This window comes from Cadophora gregata (genome assembly GCF_030347475.1).
Source record: "Cadophora gregata isolate MNR1 chromosome Unknown scaffold_15, whole genome shotgun sequence".
NCBI lineage: Eukaryota > Fungi > Ascomycota > Leotiomycetes > Helotiales > Ploettnerulaceae > Cadophora > Cadophora gregata.
In genome coordinates this window covers 1,406,171-1,425,259 of record NW_026695938.1, presented here as the reverse complement: position 1 = coordinate 1,425,259, position 19,089 = coordinate 1,406,171, and the positions used below count along the sequence as shown (strand labels likewise).

Sequence of the window (19,089 nt, the reverse complement as noted above, 5' to 3'; positions counted from 1 at the left end):
CCTCACTTCGATCAGGCTACAACCTCGGCGTTATGAACAAACTAGCGCTCGCTCAGATAAGGTAACCACCCACCAAAACATCAAATCAGTCTTCCTACGATGTAAACCGCAACATAAACCTCAGGAAATGGTATCAATCTGATGGCGAAACTAAAGCACATCGTCTATGTCTTTTAGCTGAGAGTAAAAACTCCTTGGACAAATTCACGGCAGAGATTAACAGTCAGGAGGATTCTCACGACGATATCCAGCCACACGGCCAACGCTCCATTCCACGAGTACCGCGCCGAATCAAGCATCAAAACCAATATCTAAACTGAAAACCATGCTTTTGAATAACTCCCGAACTAACAATACAAAACTTCCAAACTCAACAACCTTTTTTTTCTTTTCTGGATCTCCAAATTGCACCCCCAAACTCCCTTCGCAGTAAAAAAGAAAAAAAGAACGCAAGAAAGGAAAGAACTTTTTAAGACCACCTAATCATAAGTCCGACTGATCTCAGCCTCAAACTCCTCGTCCGTCAGCTTGTATCCATTTGCCTGATGCTCGCTCCGTTTCTTAGACCATTGATCCCACGACCTAGATCCATCGGGTGGAGACATTGGCTGGCTTGACCAGTCATCGGTGAATTGTACGCCGACTTCCAAGACGCTAGATGGCCAGCGGGGATTCATCTTGAGATCCGTACTGAGGGCCTCTGCTACTTGTTGCTTGGGCTCTATTGAAGTCAGTCTGGGACTTTAGGGCTACAAAAGAACAGAGGAGGAGAAGCAGAATACGCACAGTTTTCCAGCAGGCGATGCTTGATATGCTTCTAGATTTCGGTATTGTGATGGACCTCGCACGGACCGAAGCCTGTTTCTGTTGATCTTTTGATTTTTGAGGAGTTGCTCGATGTTCGGGGCTGGCGGATAGAAAGGCTCTCCCGGACGTTGTGCTGTTGAAAACGAGGCGGTGACGTTGTTTGTGGGGTCATTCAACCATTTATTGAGTCTACACACCGTAAGTATTAACCAAGGAATCAGCTTTGCGAATGAAACCACTCACCTCTGGTGGGGCTGGTGGAGTTCCAAATTTTCATTAATGGAAGAGCTGTCGACAGATTCTTTGTTTGAATCAGGGTTACCAAGAGCAATCTGAGCACCAGAGGGAAGTTGAGCTATATCCATCGAGCTGAACCTGTTATAAATGGTAGCAATTTTCTCTACAATACGAAGGGCAATACTTACGATCCAAGCGCCTGATTCACACCAGCATTGAAGCCATCATGTTGCTGAGATCCCCTTTGGTTGAACATTTGGTTGCCTTTCTTTTGATAGGACTTTTCGCGACTCTGGTTGGGAAGGCTTGCCGGTCTGCGGTTATACTGGTCAATTGTCGGAGTACGAAGTGTTGGTTGAAGGATGATCTTACTGCTACTATCCTCTTTATTGACTGCTTGAAGTCGGACATTCGATACTGGAGTTACTGGTCTAGCTGGGCTGGAGAAGGGTGAAGAGCCATCCGTCATGGGTACTCTTGCCTGTTTCGAAGGGCCAGTGGTAGCTGCCATGCTGCGCTGCAGTCTTAGATTGCTCAGGTCGGCTGAGTTCGGCGTCGGCGTGGAGTTCGCTTCTGTACCTGCAACTTGTTGTGAGCTCATGGAAATTGGTGATTCAACGATACGCGAATCTGGCGTTTGACGATATGCTGGCTGAGCGAAGTCGGAACCAGATCGTTGAGATGTCAAAAGATATGGATTCAGTACCTTAGACGGTTTGGAGACGAAACGTCTTTGAAGTTCACCCTTCTGCGGTTTCGTATTCCAGATTGGGTGAATGGCCTCATCGCGGAGAGGTGGGAATATTTCATCCTCAGAATCTGAGTCGGAGTCCGAGTCAAAGTCTTCCATGAGAGCCTCATCTTGCCTTCTGCGCTCGTCCTCAGTATCCTCTATCTCCTGTATAATACTGTCAGACGGCAGACCCATATTTTTCCTGGAAAGCTGTAGTGGTCCCCCACGTTCGCCACTTGTTGATAAGTCTTCGTTCTGGTCCAAGAGATCAGCGACCCGCTGTTTAGAGTCGGACTCATCTCTGTCTATCAGGTGGATCTTCCCTCGAAAAATGCGAGACTTCTGGCCTGGAAGGAACGGCGTGACTGCCAAGCCGTCTTCACCAAGTAATTCCAAGGTAGATTCTAGCATCGCATCCACTTCTCTTTCCAAGAGCGCATCATGAGACGTTTTCAGAAACTCTAGTAAGGCATACAGAATCTTGCCGACTTCTACCGCCCACTCCTCCCGCACCATTGGCTTCTCCAGAGCCCTCCTGGCGACCTTGCAGAAACGTCTGGCCCAGAACAGGAGGAATTCTCTGAACTCTCGATTCTCATCGAAGAAGTAATCCACGCCGAATCTTCTGAGAATCATTTTGGCCGCTTTGTCTATGTTGACACACATTTCACTTAGAACTCTCCAACTAGGGTATCCCAGCTTCAAATCAAAGTGCATATCGCCCATTTTTAGCTTGTCAAATTCTCTATCCTGTCTGACTGCTTTGTAGATGATTTCGAATATGTAGAGCTTGTCTTCGTGACTCGATCTCTTCTTGAAGGTTTCGTCGAGAAGGCGTTGTTGTACAAGCCTAAACGGAATAAAATAAATGTCAATCAGTTCGTGGCAGAGCCTCGGACTCCCAGGGTTATTGTAAAATACAAACAACTTCTCCTCGTGGAAATAGAAATTGTACGATTGAGAGTTGTCGATTTGTCATCCGCGCTTCTTCATGGTGATAACGAAGCGGGCTTCGAGTTCGCGGGTGAGGAGCGCGTCATACCATGCATTCAGCCAGACCCCGAATTCCGTATAGCGTCTTTCCAATCCTGCCTGGATGATGATCGGCGACATTCCCTCCGACTCCTCGTATGTATCCTCGATACGTTTGCAGTCGGACACGAATCGAGCAATTGTGTTTGTAGGCAGGTCGTAAGTAAAGACGTCGGGACCAAAGGTTTTCTCGATGATCTTGACCTTGTCGCAAAACTTGCGTCTCCATCCCATCTTGAAGATTTCGATCGACCTGCAGTGGTAGGGAGAGCTTGGAGGGAGTTGACTGGTATTGAATACGAGTTTCTTCGATTTGAGCGCTCGATCGAGCATGATTTTGGAGGCAATTTTTGCGCTCAAGTTGATGTTGAACTCGTCGCGCACCCACTTGATGTGGGAAGCGCTGCCGCGACCTCCTGGGGAGGCGACCTCACGCTCCATGGCCATGTTGTTTGGAGCGATGGAGCTACGAAGGGAGCGAGTGGTGGCAGTTGGAGGTGCAATTGAAGTGCTTCCGTTTGGCGATAACAATGTTTGGAATGATACTATCTGTAAGATGCTTGGAGTGCTGGTGAGCGATTGTGAGCGAATGTTGTTGCGGGAGGAAGAGGGCACGGCTGTAGGGGAGCTGATGTTTATGAGGGCGATGGGGGACGCCGCTACTTTCTCTTTCGCCGACCGATTGACCTCACCTGTTAGCAGCAACCAATTAAGTGAAGTGGACTACTAGACCGCTACCAAGGTCTAATAAGAGTTGAGCCAAGGTGATTCGAGGGAAATGGACAATGGATTTCCTCTAGCGCACATACAAAAGAGTGCTCGAGAGTCATATATATCTACCTGTAAAGATGAAGAGGACTTGCAATAAGTAAATAAGCATAATAAAATGAATTAGAAACATTATTCATTCCAACAAACTCCGCGGTGAATCTTGAATCTCAGATGAATCCTCCTATCTTTAAGAACAACAACCTGCGGCTTCTATGACGTGATATGGATCTACTCTCTGTGAACCTACCATGGTTTCGCTCAGGCGTGAAATATCTGACTCCACCAAACATCCACTCTCAAGGGTTACAGAGCCTCTTCTTATTCTCTTGTGTCTTCCTATCAAGATAGCTTCAAAATTTATTGTAAATTTCATGGATAGTTTCGTGCTCGAACATAAAACGGCGCAAGAACTTTGCGGCGCAGGTACACAGGTATTCACTCACCTACCTTACCCACCACCAAGATCGTGTTCAGGACCTCGAATGGAAGGCCTCGACTGGGCGGAGAGGAGCGCTTGCGGTGTCCGTCTCATCTTCGGCATCGACAACGTCGTCACTTCCACACGCTTGATGCCAAGCCTTAACCGAGCCAGCTCAAGGTCCCACCTCAGCTTGGTAGGTATGTTTGGATCGAGCGAGAGACGCAGAGTCAATGTTTGGTAATACTACAACTGCGGTCTGACAATGCAAACTTTTCGAGGGACCTTTCTTCATTGAAATGCAACGGCCGCGGGCAAAAGACTTCGCTAGCTTGACGCAAAGCCAAGTCCGCGTGGGGAATGCAGCAGCATTACCATCATAGCTTTCCTACGCCATGCATTGGAAACAAAATTTCTTATGAGAAGAAATGTAATTTTCGTTGAAGGAAGATGAACTGTATTCACTTGTTCGGAATTATCCGTGTCGGAAGAGACCCACTCGAAATCTTCCACATATTCGTCTGGACGTCACAGCCCGAACACCGAGAATCTTCCTCACTCGGAGGTTGTAATCGGAAGTTGGACGGAAAACAGATACAAAGATATCCATTCCGAGGACTCAATGTTACATCCACAGCAAGCTATTAGAAAATTGCTTCAAGGCTTGGTTGAGGCTTCCCTTCCGTTGAACTGATGGCTGCGATGGTCATGTGACCTCTCTCTCACATCCAGAATCAGGTGATGATCCGGTTGTTCGGTCCAACCCCAAGGCCTGGACCAAGCCGATCAAGCTGCACCGTCTCTTCGTCGTAATACTTAAAGAGAATGTGATCACCACGTAAATTTCTTGCAGCAGAACGCTCGAAATTGTGAAGGGGGACGCTCAAGAACAGACTCTACGACTGAACGGCAGTTAAACAGTTGTACGGAAGTAGAATTTTTCAAATAGACAATATATTAAGAGTAGGAGCGCGTTCAAACGTTTCTGTGAGGTTTTGCGACCGTAGGTTGATTCATAGTACCAAGATCAATGGCCTCAAGGAGGCCAATTTCGAAGCAACGCGAACAGAAAAACGGGAAAGAGTCCGAGAAGCTTAACTCGCAAAGACCAAAGGCAACATTGAAATTGAGCGACGTTCAAAAGTATAATATAGAATTAGGAAGATGAGAAAAACAAAATCGAGGTTTTTATGAACAAATATGAGGTTTTTTTAAGAATCGAAATGTAAGTGGGCTTGAAGTTGCAGAACTGCTCAACCCGCTGAAGAACCATCCTCCAGTCACCTGGATTCAGTGGAACAACTAAATACCAGATGATGAAAGCGGATACAATAAGGAGACATGAATGGCCAGATGAAACCCTTGGATGTCATCTGATATGATGCAACAGGAATTGCCGTAAATGTCAGGAGAGTATTGATTGGAAGACCCACTTGTGTGTTTGTTGACATGAAGGAGGTAGGTACTGTGGCCTGTTAATAATAGCTAGATTAATTAGGGATGTTAAATGTCTCATTTGATACAAAGGGCTTGAAAATGTGAAAGAACCAAAAATCAGGAACTGCATATTTGCCCCAACTTCCCAGCCGCGGGGGAAGAAGAGAAAAGCAGCCTCGGACCTTGCTCTGCCAACCAGCAATCTGCTAATCCATTTGACGAGTTGTTGTCTCAGTTGGAATCGGTGGGAGAAGAGCTTTGCAACCGGAAGAAGATCTTGTTGATCTTAACATGAAAGCATTGTGCTGAGCTGTGCTGTTCCATGAAAAGGGGTTCGGTAAACATGGCTTGGCACGCACCCCTCCCCCTTATCACTCCCAACCACCGCATTTTCTGTACGATGGCGGTTGCTAACAGGGAAACTCCTTTATCAACCAAGGACGTTTGACGTACATCAGCTGTCGTAACCTCGGGACTCGTACAGAGGTCTGCACGGGCTATCCATACAAAGATAGCCTGATTGAGGTAAGATGCCATTAAATCTACAATTTGATCGGAATAGTAAAGGGAGAGTAGTTAGCCTATCACGATATGTGACTGGTCGTTGATTTGTTTGATAGAGCTCTACAAAACAAATGTTGCGGCGGGGGAGCCGAGAGACAGAAATCCGAGACCGCATCATCCAACGCCAACCATTACTATCCCAACACCCTCCTCCAGCTATTTCTGTCCTCCAAATCCTTGTTTCTCGCAGCCTCAAGAAATGCCCCTGGGCATTCCATCCTCCAATCCCAAGATTCCCATCTCAGCCCACGTGCCTCACTAAACCCAATCTGTGGCACGGCAGCACTACTGGTAGTTCCACGCTGCATCCACTGTTCCCTTATCCGGGCCGCTTAGGGGAGTGAGGCGAGATGGAGTGACGTGCGATGTGCCCGCCCTCGCCCTCGCCCCGGCTGGCTCGATGCACCCCAGGAATTCAGGTCCGAGCTCTATCACAGTACTGTAATGTAGTGAGTAGTAGTGTGGGCCGTGGTGGGCAATAATAATGGATACCTGAGTGAGGTGAGCAGGAGCAGGGCAGCGCAGCGCAGCGCAGCGCAGCGAGCTCCATGCGCCCACCCAATGGCAAGTTGATTCCCCTCTCGCCCACCCTCTCAGCTCCCCTTCCCTCTCCCCTTCTTCTCCCAACTTCCCACATCAACATCAACCTTCCATCACCCAACACCTACCACCCTATTCCTCTCAATAACACCTATCCAATTGAACTTTCAATACCCCAATATTAGCAAACATGTCTACAAGAAAGAGGAAGCAGGATGACGAGGAGCTTGTTGCGCTCCCCAGCGACGAGAGCGAGGAGGAAGAAGAGTACGTTATTCTCCCATTTCCACCACTTTTCATCTCATATCGCCTCTACGACTTCAATTGCATGCCCTGCAGCTTCACAGTCCATATCGGAGCTTCATAATGCGATATGGTTGATGACAAGGCTGTATGCGCCGATGCAAACGCGCACATGTCAGCCTCCTGTCTGCGCTGACCATAATATCCGTAAGGACAAAGCTGATGATGCGCAACAGGTATGAAGACTCCGAGCCAGAAGATGTAGCCGGTAACGACGATGATGACAGTGAGGAGGAAGAAGAGGAAGAGGTTGAGGACGAAGAGGATGCTGAAGGTATGCGCCATTTATCCTATCCCTTGACAGCTACCCAACTCCACCAGCAACTGCCATCTCTCAGCAAGTACCAAAACTAACAACAAAACAGAAGCACAACCCGTGAAGAAGAAGCGCAAAACCGAGCCAGAGCCAGCTTCCACCGAACAAGCAGCCCCCAAGGCCAAAGCTCCAGCCACAGCTGAAGACGAGGATGATGAGGAAGCAAACCCCGAGGAAGACGAGGACTCTGCCGCCGCCGACGACGAAGTCGATTCCGTTCCTGCCAAGACCAAAGGCGCAAAAGCTGTAGAGGAAGAGGATTTCGAGGAGGTTGGTGGTGACGATGATGAGGATGACGACTAAGTCATCATTGCCATTACGACTCAATCACACCCTGTGCGACAGCATGGGCACGAGATATGATATGATAATGGCAGTGCTAGAGTAATGGGGTGCAGTATGGTGAACTGGGAAGGCTTTGCTGGATATTATGCTAGGTAGCGGGATGGATATCGGAGGACTGGACTGGAACTGGATTTTGGAGCTGGAATATAACAAAAGGTAGAAGGAAGGAACAGGTCGACGGCAATCTGCTTTTTAGAACTCCTAAGCAAGTTCTCATTCAATTCCAAAAGCTTATTCCTTCAATCCCTTCCCCATGTCCTCATCCGAGCCCATATGCAAATGCTCAAAGTCTCAAAGTTTTCTCTGGCACCTGACACCAATTCGCATTTATTCGTACCGATCGACCAGCTCACATGCCAGTTCTGAGCGAGAGGGAAGAACCTTGCGATGCGGCTGAGGGGTCTTCAGGATCCAGTATGTGAGTCCATATTTGTTTCCCATAATTAGAGCAAGCGAGCTGACTGCTTGCGTGGTAAAGGCGGGTTTCAGGACTAGAAGTCTGAGACACTCCGAATCCCTTCGTGCACGGCTAAACTTGGCAGTACAGACGACCCTTATCAATGCAGATCATCCCACCTCGCCTCAACTCTGTCAGATCCTCCGGATTTCTGGGACACCGCGTCTCCGTCCTTTCTAACCTTTTCTTTTTATTATTTGTTTTTACGTTTGTGACCCGATTTGTATGCTTGGTTTCGTTGGTACTTGGGGCTTGTGAATTGTTGATTTGTTCTCTTCTCGGTTTCTCGCAGGCGAGCTGGCATATGTTGGGCTGTTATTATATGTCACTCGCATTATTCGCTTTCCGAGTGAACTCTGTTTCGTGGTGCGACGACTTGGTGATCACACACCTGTGCTCGTACTTCATCTTCATTTCTTTCAGAGTAACATAGCCTAGAGCTATAGATACTCTGCGAACGCAACGATCGTAGACCGAATTGATTCCGCGCCATTCACGAATCTTCCGCTACAGATCGAATTTCCACCTCACTATACTTCTCTCTCTCTACAGATCGATGTCACAACTTCGAGGCAAAGGACCTACGGTTAATGTCAGCAAGATGGATAAGAGGTTCTCGACACTGTTCCTGGATCCTCCGAGGTTGTCGACAGACAAATCTGCAGATGTCAACAAGGCGCCTTCCTCAAAGATGAAGAAGGTGCTAGGCCGACTCTTCAACGGCCCTCCACGAAGATCACCCAATCCCTCCACGCAAGAAGAGAAAGCGAAATTTGAACACGCCGAGCGACTATGGGATACAGTAATATCTTTCGCGAAGCCCGGTCCAAAGAAGCCCGCTGCGGTCGTCAAGACAGTCAAGCCACTGCCAGCACCAAAACCTCAAGGCGGACGCAATACCAATATCTCGACACAGTCTGTCACAGTCTCCCCGCCTTCCGAACTTCCTAGCTACACCACAAAAGACATCTTCTACAAAGGCAAAGGTAAACCCGTCGTCCATAGCTCTCGGGACTCGAAATTCAGCTCAATCTCCTCCCTACCCTCCCTTAAAACGCTCAACCTCTCCTCACCGACGACCACACCATCTCCCAGCGTGCCCTCTTCCGCGACAACAGTCTCCACCGCCTTGAATGCACACATCAGCCTCTCCCGCTCCGAATTCACACGACTCCAATCCCTCCTCCGGCGTGCGCATCGGCGCCTAAAACAACAAGAATTTCTCGCCTCCAATCTCGCGAACAATTTGCTGTTCATCTTCGCTCGTAAGGAACTCCAAATTCAAAACCTAAGACGCTTCCGCAAATCAGAACAGGCCAACATGATGTCCACCATCTTCCGCACAAAGGAGCATTGTGGGCGATTATTCCTCCGCAAAGCCGCTTTCCTGCAACACTCTTTTGCTTCGCTCGATAAATTGCGTAAGGCTGTGCAAGAGGCTGAGAAAGAAGCGGTGGATGCTATTCCTGAGGCGTGTACGAGTCGTTGGGCGGGAGAGGGGATCAGATTTGTGGTTGAGAGGGAGGTGCTAGGGGATTGGGTGGCGGAGATGGAGAGGGATTTGGGGTTGCAGAGGGGACTCGATGGGGATCTTAGGAAGGGGGTGAAGGAGAGGGCCGGGGAGAAGAGGTGGGTGGGGAATGTGAGTGAGGGGACTATGATGATTAGATTTGTGGGATTCTTGGAGGGGAGGTTAGGCGCTCTGGAGGGGTGTTATGGGAGGATTGGGGAGGTGCTTAAAGGTATCGAGGAGATTGCTAGGGAAGGCGAAGGGACTTCATGTCTGTGATGTGCTATGATGTGGATTGCTAAAATGGCCTGAAGCGGACCGCATCCCATATAAAGCGTGCTGGCGTTGGATTGTACACAAGTGGATGTTCGAGTAGGATTCGGTTTTCAATTAACGATGATACGGATGGTATGGAATTGTCATTAGGAGTATACAGGCAGTCAGCGACCGAAGCTGGCCTTTCAAAAAGAGTTGGAGTCTACGGAGTTCTGTTTCTATATATAGGTATAGAGATGCAAAAGTCATAAGCGAGAAATCTATTTACATTCCAGACTTTCCATACCTAGGTACTGGCAACCATACATTCCTCAACAGGCCCACCCCGCACATTGTCAACAAGTCATCCGACCACACCAAAACCGCAGTCGATCTCGTCTTTATTCAAATTTTGTTACCATACTAGGTCTTCCCATCCCGCGGACCACTCCGCTTACACATACCATCACAGACTCGAACAAAGAAGGCTTCAGCATCCCAACACCTCAGCAGCGAGCACAACATCAAATCCCCAAGGGCCAGGGCCCGCCCGCCACCATGGGTTGTTGCCTCTCCTGCCCATCCTTATCCCCTTTGTCAACAAAGAAACACCAAAAAAACCGCTACCGAATCCACAAACACCAGATCTCGCCTCCCATCCCAGCTCGACCATGTGTCTCCCTCCCATCCTCTTCCCCAACCTGTAGCACCAGCTCCTCGGACTCAGGATCTTCTGAAAAGAACGAGTGCTACTATTACGATCTACCAGCACCACCGCTTCCACCGTTCGCGCCTGTGCTCCAGACTCAGAATCGGTATGGACACCAGGACCGAAAGAGTCCTGCTCGAAAACGCAACCGCAAACAAGAGATGGGCATGAGGATTGTTCGAGACCCACAATTCACAGTCCTGCCACCAAACCCACAGAGATACCAAGACCACCCTCGATCTCAACACCAATATCTCGCTGAACCCCAAGATCCAAGCCCATTTCCACAACCACAACCACAACCCGCACCCTTCCACCTCGCCAGCCCGACCGAAACACACCTCCTGCTCACGAGCGAACTCACCGAAGAGCTCGCCAGCATCAGCATCCTGATCGCCAACCTCGCGCACTCCATCCGCGCGTACTCGTTCACCAATATGCAGGTCAAGAGACAGGTGCTGGGCGATATAGATGGTGTGATTCAAGCGCTGCCGAGACCGCCGAGGGGGCTGCTTGTTAGGCAGAGGTTGGTGAGGTTGAGAGGGGAGATGGGGGGGCTTTGGGAGGCGAAGGGGGAGGTTTTTGAGAGGGGGTTTGGGGGCGTGTTTCTGAGTGGTGGTGGTCGTGGGGGTGGGGAGGCAGAGCGAGACGGGTCTGATGGGAGTTTGAGTTTGAGTTTGAATTTGAGTTTTAGTTTGGAAAGTTTGGAGAGGAATGGGGATGGGGATGGACTGGAGGCTCTGTGGGAGGGATTCATGCGCTTGAGCGATGAAGAGAAGATGAATATGGCGTGGAACCTGACCAAAAAGTGTCCCCTCATGCGAATCTTCGAACTTCTAAGTAAAGCACGGGCAGGGAGTGAAGACTTGCTAGTGCTTGACAACAAGATGAGCAATCTTCTGAAGAAGGAGTTTGACGGTGTGCTTGCGGAGTTGAGGGAGTTTGATGGGTATGGTGGCGTGGATGGAGAGAAGAAGGGAGGCCTTGGAGAGACGCCGAGTATGCAGTGGAGGGTCTTGGGGATTATGGAGGGGAAGAGGAGGGAGGAGTTGAGGGCTAGGATGGAGGATGTTAAGAGGGGACGGGGAAGGGTTAGTGTTGCGCTGCTGGGTGTTGTGGAGGGGTTGGTGGAAGACGGGGGTGGATTTTTTTGAAGTAGACTTTTGGATTGGCCATTTGGAGTGCGTTGGATACTCCCCATGCCCTTCCTCGCATTTGAAGTGCAATTATATTGAAGATTAGATACTAAAAAAAACTTCTTGCAGTGCTTTCTTGTCTCGTGGCGGTCCTCGCTCGTTAATCCTCAACTTCCTACCGAGCTATGAATCCTTTAGTATGAGACTCTCCAAGATACTTAGAAGTTCAACGAAGATGCACGAAAAGTGACTATTAGACGGGAGGTAACCAGTGTAGTCGATAGTTTTGCCGTTTTGTTAAGAACTAGCACTAACTGCTGTTCGTTACTAAAATCCTTAAACTAACTACAGTTAATTATAATAAGTTAAAACTGTAGTTAGTTCAATGTACTAATAGTAAAACGGGTTTGTTTTTAAAACAGACTATTTTTATAACACTTACCTAATAGAAGGCTAAAATTATATTATAATAGTAGTCTTATATACTAAAGATATTAAGAAAAAGTAATTAAGCTTATTTTAAAATCTATAACTAAGGTAAAAAGAAGGTAAAGGAGGTTAAAGGAGGTGTTCTCGCTTAGCTCGGGTTATACCTTCCTAAATAGGAATAGCTAACCGAGCTATCCGAGCTATCCGAGCTAGCTACCTGCCCTTAAATCGTTATATAAATCGCTATAGTTTATTTACTTCGCTCTTAAGAACTACCCTGTTTCGTTCGTTTTAGGCTTTATATAACGGACTTAAGTTAGTTTATAAGGCTTAAAACGCTAGTTAGTTTAAAATCTCGAAAACGGGGTCGTTTGAACGGCCGTAAACTATCGACTACACTGGAGGTAACTACCTTAAAGGAAAGTGATGCTCTGGGTACACTGTCCTAAAGCAGTCAAATCAAAATTAGTTACCAACAGTTACCTAGAATATATTGACATTTCCTAGACGGTAACCTGGTATCGCCGGCGCAACAACTGTAGGTATAATAGTGTACTCGATCTTGCGCTCCCTTCTAGCTAGTAGAATATATCACGTGATTTTACTTTCCTGGAGATATTCCATTATTTATGAACTTCTTGATCATAAATACCTGGCGAATTATAACTAATAATGAGATCAAAACCTTTGAGGTATAGTCTGGACTGTTTTGATAGCAATGGTATCGGTACTTGCTCTAAGTGTTCATTGTGAGTTGCGTCATCCCGATAGTCAAGAAGAATATCACCAGGCTCAATTTTGAAATTCTCGGAACTGCAAATCGAACAACATGGCATCGCAATTAATGATTTCAAAAGACCCTAAGAATGTTCGATATATCCAAGAATGGCCTCACTGGGTATCTGGATAGTTCGATTGTTACTATCGTAACCATCCTCCTGCCTCTCGCCAGTCGTCATCACACGCATCTACTTCCTTAACATGTCGCAAGAAGAAGAAAACGAACAAGGCAGTGGAATCCCCCAAGTTATCACTTTATTTGTGCTATATATCGATCATCTCTTATTATCCTATGCTAGTAGCTATCCACACCAGCTACATCAGAGCACGATCAATTTTCAAACCTCCGACCGAAATTGCAGATGTGTATGAATACGTAGCCTCCATCGTATTCTGCATTCGAGACTTTCAAACCTGCTTGGAGAACTATCTACGCCCCAATAGCCAATATTACACTCCCATTCAGAGGAGCTGAGAAAGATAAAGGAAAAGAGCCAGAAGATACGACAATTCATAAAACAGGATACTGTTCTTTGCATCTCAGTTGTTCGTCATGTCAGCAATTTCTTTGTTCACAGATGGGACATGGCTTCCTCTGGGTCCCAGCTTTGATTTTTTTCTGGCGTTATGATTCCCGGGTCAAAGTTCTGGTACATGCCCCCCTAGTAATTCGTAGAGCCTCAGAGGAACGGCTTGATCGATGAAGTCCACAACTTCTCTCTCTTCACTGAGAACAGATATTGACATGGTTTGTGAAGTCTGAGTTTAATCTCTGTCAAGGGCTTTCATGGGTTCTTTCAAGTGTAATTGTGCCCCAAAGCGTTGTCTTGGCAACCAAAGTATGTTGTCCAACAAAGGCCAGTCAACTGTTTACAAATCCTTTGAGGTATAGCAAAGGCCAAACAATGACTCTTCAACTCCAAGAACGGTAGAACTTTATGAAGATACTCTTATTGGTTACTCAAGCGCATTTTGGTTGAATACAGGCTTCACAAATGTCCCATTGTAGCTCTTGAATTCGGCTTAGTGTTGACTTTGAAATCCTATATCTACCCCCGCCTGGGCTCGAGTCTCAACCTTTACATTAAACGCTACAGTCCGAAATTGAATCAATTCTCTTTACCACAAAAAGTCGTCAACTACATTTTTTGTTATTGCTACAACAGATAACCCCACCGGAGGTGTTATCAAGATCTCGCAATCCACCTGTGGCTGACCTTCCTCGCTTAACAGTTCCACAATGTCTGAACATTCCGATAATACCGGAACCTGGGCCAATCTCTCTGATAACAAGACACCAGCTAAGTCAGACACTGGTACTTTCAAAGAGGAGATCATCGCCAAACATACGACACATGTGAAGGGGGCAATCCGAGTTGCTGACGTTCGTGTTCGCTTCAAGTTTGCCACATTCCCTCGTGTTCCGGTGAAGGACAACTTCACATTGGACCAAGAGCCTTGCGACTGGCATCGTATCTTTCAGTTCGGGTACTGGGAAGAAGCGAAGCGCGATATCACCCACAGCCTGTATGTTTTCGCAAAATCCGAGAATGGTGCCAGTAAGTTGGTATTGGCAATCATCTTTTCAGAGGTTTACAAAAAGATCCGCCCTGTTTTCTGGGAGAAAGTTCGACTTTCTGCTACGGAGATACTCTTCTGCTTTGTCAACGCTCCTGACAAATATACCTGCACGATAAGTGGCATCAAATACTGTGACAAGAATACATTGATCACATCCACTTCTGTTGAGAACGACGGCACTGTGACCTACTCGGTTACCAAAGACGGCGAGGTTCGCTATACAGATACATTGGATCATATGTGGTCTCTGTCCCCAGAGCAGATGTTCTTGGGGACATTGCCAGAGTTGACCGTCAGTGTCCTCTAAATACTTCTTTGGAAGTACTGCACGTACGTCTCCAATTCCTGTTCGCCTTTTGGTTGACCGGTAATCAATCGAGAAATTCCAAAATATCGGATGCTGGTATCGAAGGTCCTATCAATAAAAAAGTACTAATAACCATGGAGACGTTGTTCCCCTTCTGCCAGCCTGTAAGTGATATCTGCACACCTTGGTGAAAGCGGAACGGTATTATTAATCTCCAGCCATCGCCTGCCTCGCTCTAGGCCGAACCTATCGCTGAATAGGCTCAACCAAACTTTTCAAAGTATGGGACAACGATGACATAATGCGCAAACACTTCAATTTAGCTTTGCTTTGATCCGAGACCGCAAGAATCAAGATTCTTCGCGCGACGTTCTTCCCAACCCCACGACATCTATACATACCCAAGCCGTTTTGGTAAGTCTGAACCCTTTGACTGCAGTGTATTTAGCTTATTCTTTGCTTCTATCTTTTGCGTTCTGCTCTAAATATTCTCCCTCTTGTAGATCACAATCAGCGCAATGTCCAGCAGCGACTCCGACTCCTGGAGCATCATCTCAGGAGGCTGGTCTGACAATGAGAGCAACAAGTCGGATGATGAAGGGTTCACAAGGGTAAATTCTGACGCCAACAGTCGGAGAAATTTTCAAGCTCCGAGCCCAGCAAGGAAGGAGCTGGCTCCACGAGCACTGCTCTCAGAAGATGAGTCGAACACAGAACAACAATCAACTCCAAAGAAGTCTCCAAGAATCATCGAGGGCTCTTTGAATCAAGCATTCCCGCCATCTACTGCTGCTTTGAGCACTGCCAATCCAAGCTCTAGCATTATTCAGAGTTCCAATGGAGACTCGCAAGTCGATAGTCTTAAGAGAAAGTATGGTCGAGGCTTCGTGGTCCCGCTTTGGCAGGACATGGACCCCCAGAAACGAAAATTAGCAGGTCTGGAGAGAACGAACCCTCAATTTGTGGAAGAGAAAACTGTAGGAGGAAGAGGGATCAAGACAAATCAACCCAGTCCTCCAGAGACCAACTTCCATGCTCCCCAGGGCAACCAGGCCTCAACTCGGGCCCCCAATAATTCCATTGTCGATTTCTTCCATGGAAGCTCTGATAGCGAAAGTCGGGCCTCCAATCGACGTGGCGCCGCCCAGGTTCCTGATAGTATCTCGTCTATAACAAAGGGTCTCAATCAGGTCCGACTGGAAGATCGAAATACCGATCCACTCAAAGAGCTCGTTCCTCAAGTCTCTGATTCCAGTGGATCTCAAACAATCAGCGTTTACGATTCTCCATCTGGACAAGGGAAACCATCTGCGGTAGGCTCAGACGCTTTGTCTCAAATTCCAAAGATCGTGGGACCATCAGGTCAGGCTACTGCTCCTCGTAGGCCAACACCCACCGAACTGAGACAGATGCAACCGCAATTGCCATGTCACACCTCCGTGTATCCGAAAAATATGCCTTTCTCAAACGGCCCACAGCCGCGTCCACCTTGGGATAGTGATCGGTCGAATCTCTATTATCCCTGGTATTTTTTCAGAGAAACGAATGTTTCGACCACGGATAGAAACCCCGCCGTATCTCCGGACCCGTTAGGATGTAAAGTCTTGCTTAGTCACAAGCCGCTGAAGAGGGTTTTTACCACTCGACCTTCTCAGCACGCGACTGTTGAGAGCGATACAGAAGGATGAGTGCCACCCGTCTTGGAGTCGAGAATGTAGCAAATATGTCTGGCAAGTTTTTACTCTGCTGTTGAGATATCGCACAGAAGTCTACTGCCAGTACTAGTAGCAGAAGGCCTTTAAAAATTGAAGGGGCTCTGCTCAGTCGTAGTGTTACAGGCCGGACATTCGAGAATATTGATTTCGTCATTGGATTCGGCGTTCAATCGGAATTTTCATGATTTTAGGGATTCTACAAGACTGCTATATGCACTAATTGGTTATTTATCTCCGTGTTGTTGCCATTGACGTGCTAATCATTTGCCATCTATTTACTTTCCCCACGAGTTGCTCCACTATTCCGTTCCCCCTTTTTTAAATAACCGAGACCAGCCACACCCTTGGCAGGGTTCTCTCTGCAGATCTCGTGTTCATCATGCATCACTTCCTTGTTTCTCGAGCTCCATGCGCCGCGTCCGCCACATTACATCACTAACAGCTTCATCAGCCACAGCCCCCTCTACGCCCAGATATCATACTTTTGTCACGTATACCTACCTCGCTCCTTGCCCCTCAATCCTCTCATCCGCTGTGTCTTTCTCTCTTTTGCTTCTACCAGAACATTCAGAATGGGACTCTTCAAACACAAGGACAAGACGAAGCCGGATGCATTGAATCTCCAGGCCCAGTCGCAGGCGATCAACAACAACAACAATAACTCCGCAACAGCTCCCTCGGACGGTCTCGCGACTCCACGGCCTCAGCACATGAACAACTCTCAAAACAATAGCTATAACGACTCAACGTACTATTCCAGCAGCAATGTTTCAACAGCAGATTCTAAAGCAAGCCAATTTCCTGCCCAGCGACCTCAACAACCGCCAGGAACTACTGTTACAACTACGACCACTACCACGACGAGTAGGTTCCATTCCACATCATTGATTAAATCTATAAGTGAATAAATACTGATAAATCAATGCAGCAACGACAACAGTCTCATCAGATGGAACAACACAAACTTATTCCCACCCATACAATCCAACTACAGACCCTCCCCCAGAAGTCTCTGAGACGAAAATCGACCAGAATCTTCCCGCAAATGCCGGTGTAAAACCAGGCATTTCACAGCCGATTCCTCAAAACTCAAACCAAACTTCAAATTCAAGCAATCCTATCCGATCAGATAACACACCAAACAAAATGCCAACTATCCAAAGTCAGGGGAGACCAAACCCTACGATCCAGCAAACTGCTCCAACGCCAGGCACCTCAAATCAAAACTCGTTCTTTCAAGCGCCAGCGCGAAAACCCACACCCAAACAACCGGGAGTACAGCAGTCACAGTATGCTCCACCAGATGGACCGCCTCCTCAACGACCGATATTGCAGACATGGAGCAGTGGGAGCAATCCTCGTCTAGATGCTGAGCTGCCTGCTGTTCCCTTGTCTCCAACTACCACTGGAGGGAGACCTATCCCTCCACGATCTGAATTCAGACATTCGCCTACGATGCAGCAAGGTAATAGCCCGTCTTATATGCCCGACGGTCCTGCTTCGCCAATCATGCCTGAACGATCTGAGAGGAGACGGTCAAGAGACGGAATTGTAGCACCGCTGAATGTCAGTCCTGTACATCCAAATCAGAGCCCAAGTCACCCCCCTCCTCAGGTATCTGGAAGTGGGTACGGCAATGGCGCTTCCGGAAACATTATCCACCAGAGCCAGAACCAGGGACAAATACCGAACCAGGCGACTGGGGCGTACTATGCCAATCAAGCTACTGCAAATAGAGACACAAATGAGCCATTCAGTCCCATGAGTCCGACATCAACAGCAGCTGACCCCCCCGGTCGACCTAAGACACCAAACTTTTCTCGACCGGGAGTATCTGGTGTAGGAACTTCACCATCTACGGGTCCAGGACCTATAAGCCCCTCGTCCGGAGTTGCACCAATGGGTACCACGACCACCATCTCTGGCGGTCCTGGAGTCACACAGCAGCAACCTGTTGGGAAACGCCAGAGTTTCACTGCAACGCTGAAAGGACTTCACGGCGCAGGCGAAGCGCTGCGAGGATCTGTCAATGAGAGAATCGCGCATGTGACTCATGACCAGGCAGAAGAGGAGAGGATGCGTGCTGTAAGAGAGAAGGGGATGGGCGAGTGGAGGGGAAGTGGGTTGGATGCTAGGAGTCAGGGGTTGAGGGAGGGGTTCCGGGAGAAAGCTGAGGGAAGGATTAGGACGAGAAGGACGAGTAGAGATGGTGGTGTGCATGGGAGTGAGGGACCGGGTGGATTGGAGGCTGTTCACGAGAGATAGGTCCGGAGATGGAGATGGAGGTTAATGAATTTGTATGAGAAATGAGAGACGTTGTAATTATATACCGCCGTATACACGAGGAGTACCTGACTTGATATCTGGGATTGTACGTTGGATCATGGGTAAACAGTACATAGACAGGAAAAATGACAATATCTTAAACGTTGACCAGTGTTGACTCTTTCTTCATGGCACCGCGCCCGATCTTATGGTCTGAGAGAAAATCCTTTACTCATCGTCAAACAACTTCGGAACACGTTCATCCAGGACTATTCACCACTGCTCGCCATACTGCGCGAAAGTAGTAGTGAAGTCCTCCGCTGAAATCGAAGAATCAAGCGAGATCGTATGGTCCTTCACTCAAAATAGCATCGCCGACAGAGAAGACACAAAAGCAGCCTAAATTAAATGCTACAAATAATCTCCCTGTTTTCCCTGGGAT

General features: G+C 47.8%; 9 protein-coding genes across 9 annotated transcripts; 6 read left to right on the top strand and 3 right to left on the bottom strand.

Moving 5' to 3' along the window:
- Positions 1-479: 479 nt before the first annotated feature.
- Positions 480-677, bottom strand: ONS95_005080 (uncharacterized protein; the record flags this gene model as incomplete). Its single annotated transcript, XM_058498473.1, has 1 exon — positions 480-677. One exon carries the CDS (start codon positions 675-677, stop codon positions 480-482), a length of 198 nt encoding a protein of 65 aa, XP_058351987.1.
- A 901-nt stretch (positions 678-1,578) lies between these two features.
- On the bottom strand, positions 1,579-2,503 carry ONS95_005079 (uncharacterized protein; the record flags this gene model as incomplete). The annotated part of the gene is made up of 2 exons (XM_058498472.1): positions 1,579-1,623; positions 1,751-2,503. 2 exons carry the CDS (start codon positions 2,501-2,503, stop codon positions 1,579-1,581), a joined length of 798 nt encoding a protein of 265 aa, XP_058351986.1.
- Positions 2,504-2,752: 249 nt separating this feature from the next.
- Positions 2,753-3,256, bottom strand: ONS95_005078 (uncharacterized protein; the record flags this gene model as incomplete). The annotated part of the gene is made up of 1 exon (XM_058498471.1): positions 2,753-3,256. The coding sequence occupies one exon, from the start codon at positions 3,254-3,256 to the stop codon at positions 2,753-2,755; it is 504 nt and encodes a 167-aa protein (XP_058351985.1).
- A 3,473-nt stretch (positions 3,257-6,729) lies between these two features.
- Positions 6,730-7,461, top strand: ONS95_005077 (uncharacterized protein; the record flags this gene model as incomplete). The annotated part of the gene is made up of 3 exons (XM_058498470.1): positions 6,730-6,806; positions 7,019-7,116; positions 7,208-7,461. 3 exons carry the CDS (start codon positions 6,730-6,732, stop codon positions 7,459-7,461), a joined length of 429 nt encoding a protein of 142 aa, XP_058351984.1.
- A 1,100-nt stretch (positions 7,462-8,561) lies between these two features.
- Positions 8,562-9,749, top strand: ONS95_005076 (uncharacterized protein; the record flags this gene model as incomplete). The annotated part of the gene is made up of 1 exon (XM_058498469.1): positions 8,562-9,749. One exon carries the CDS (start codon positions 8,562-8,564, stop codon positions 9,747-9,749), a length of 1,188 nt encoding a protein of 395 aa, XP_058351983.1.
- A 534-nt stretch (positions 9,750-10,283) lies between these two features.
- On the top strand, positions 10,284-11,588 carry ONS95_005075 (uncharacterized protein; the record flags this gene model as incomplete). Its single annotated transcript, XM_058498468.1, has 1 exon — positions 10,284-11,588. The coding sequence occupies one exon, from the start codon at positions 10,284-10,286 to the stop codon at positions 11,586-11,588; it is 1,305 nt and encodes a 434-aa protein (XP_058351982.1).
- Positions 11,589-14,019: 2,431 nt separating this feature from the next.
- ONS95_005074 (uncharacterized protein) lies at positions 14,020-14,667 on the top strand (the record flags this gene model as incomplete). Its single annotated transcript, XM_058498467.1, has 1 exon — positions 14,020-14,667. One exon carries the CDS (start codon positions 14,020-14,022, stop codon positions 14,665-14,667), a length of 648 nt encoding a protein of 215 aa, XP_058351981.1.
- Positions 14,668-14,890: 223 nt separating this feature from the next.
- Positions 14,891-16,355, top strand: ONS95_005073 (uncharacterized protein; the record flags this gene model as incomplete). The annotated part of the gene is made up of 2 exons (XM_058498466.1): positions 14,891-15,081; positions 15,171-16,355. Exon 2 carries the CDS (start codon positions 15,186-15,188, stop codon positions 16,353-16,355), a length of 1,170 nt encoding a protein of 389 aa, XP_058351980.1. The 5' UTR covers positions 14,891-15,081; positions 15,171-15,185.
- A 452-nt stretch (positions 16,356-16,807) lies between these two features.
- On the top strand, positions 16,808-18,816 carry ONS95_005072 (uncharacterized protein). Its single transcript, XM_058498465.1, has 2 exons — positions 16,808-17,246; positions 17,311-18,816. Exons 1-2 carry the CDS (start codon positions 16,955-16,957, stop codon positions 18,645-18,647), a joined length of 1,629 nt encoding a protein of 542 aa, XP_058351979.1. The 5' UTR covers positions 16,808-16,954; the 3' UTR covers positions 18,648-18,816.
- The last annotated feature ends 273 nt before the right edge of the window (positions 18,817-19,089 follow it).

Excerpts from the sequence above, each read along its gene's own strand:
- ONS95_005072 (XM_058498465.1), top strand. The coding sequence starts at position 16,955 with ATGGGACTCTTCAAACACAAGGACAAGACGAAGCCGGATGCATTGAAT. Across the intron at positions 17,247-17,310 it reads TACGACCACTACCACGACGA|CAACGACAACAGTCTCATCA; the intron begins GTAGGTTCCATT and ends AAATCAATGCAG.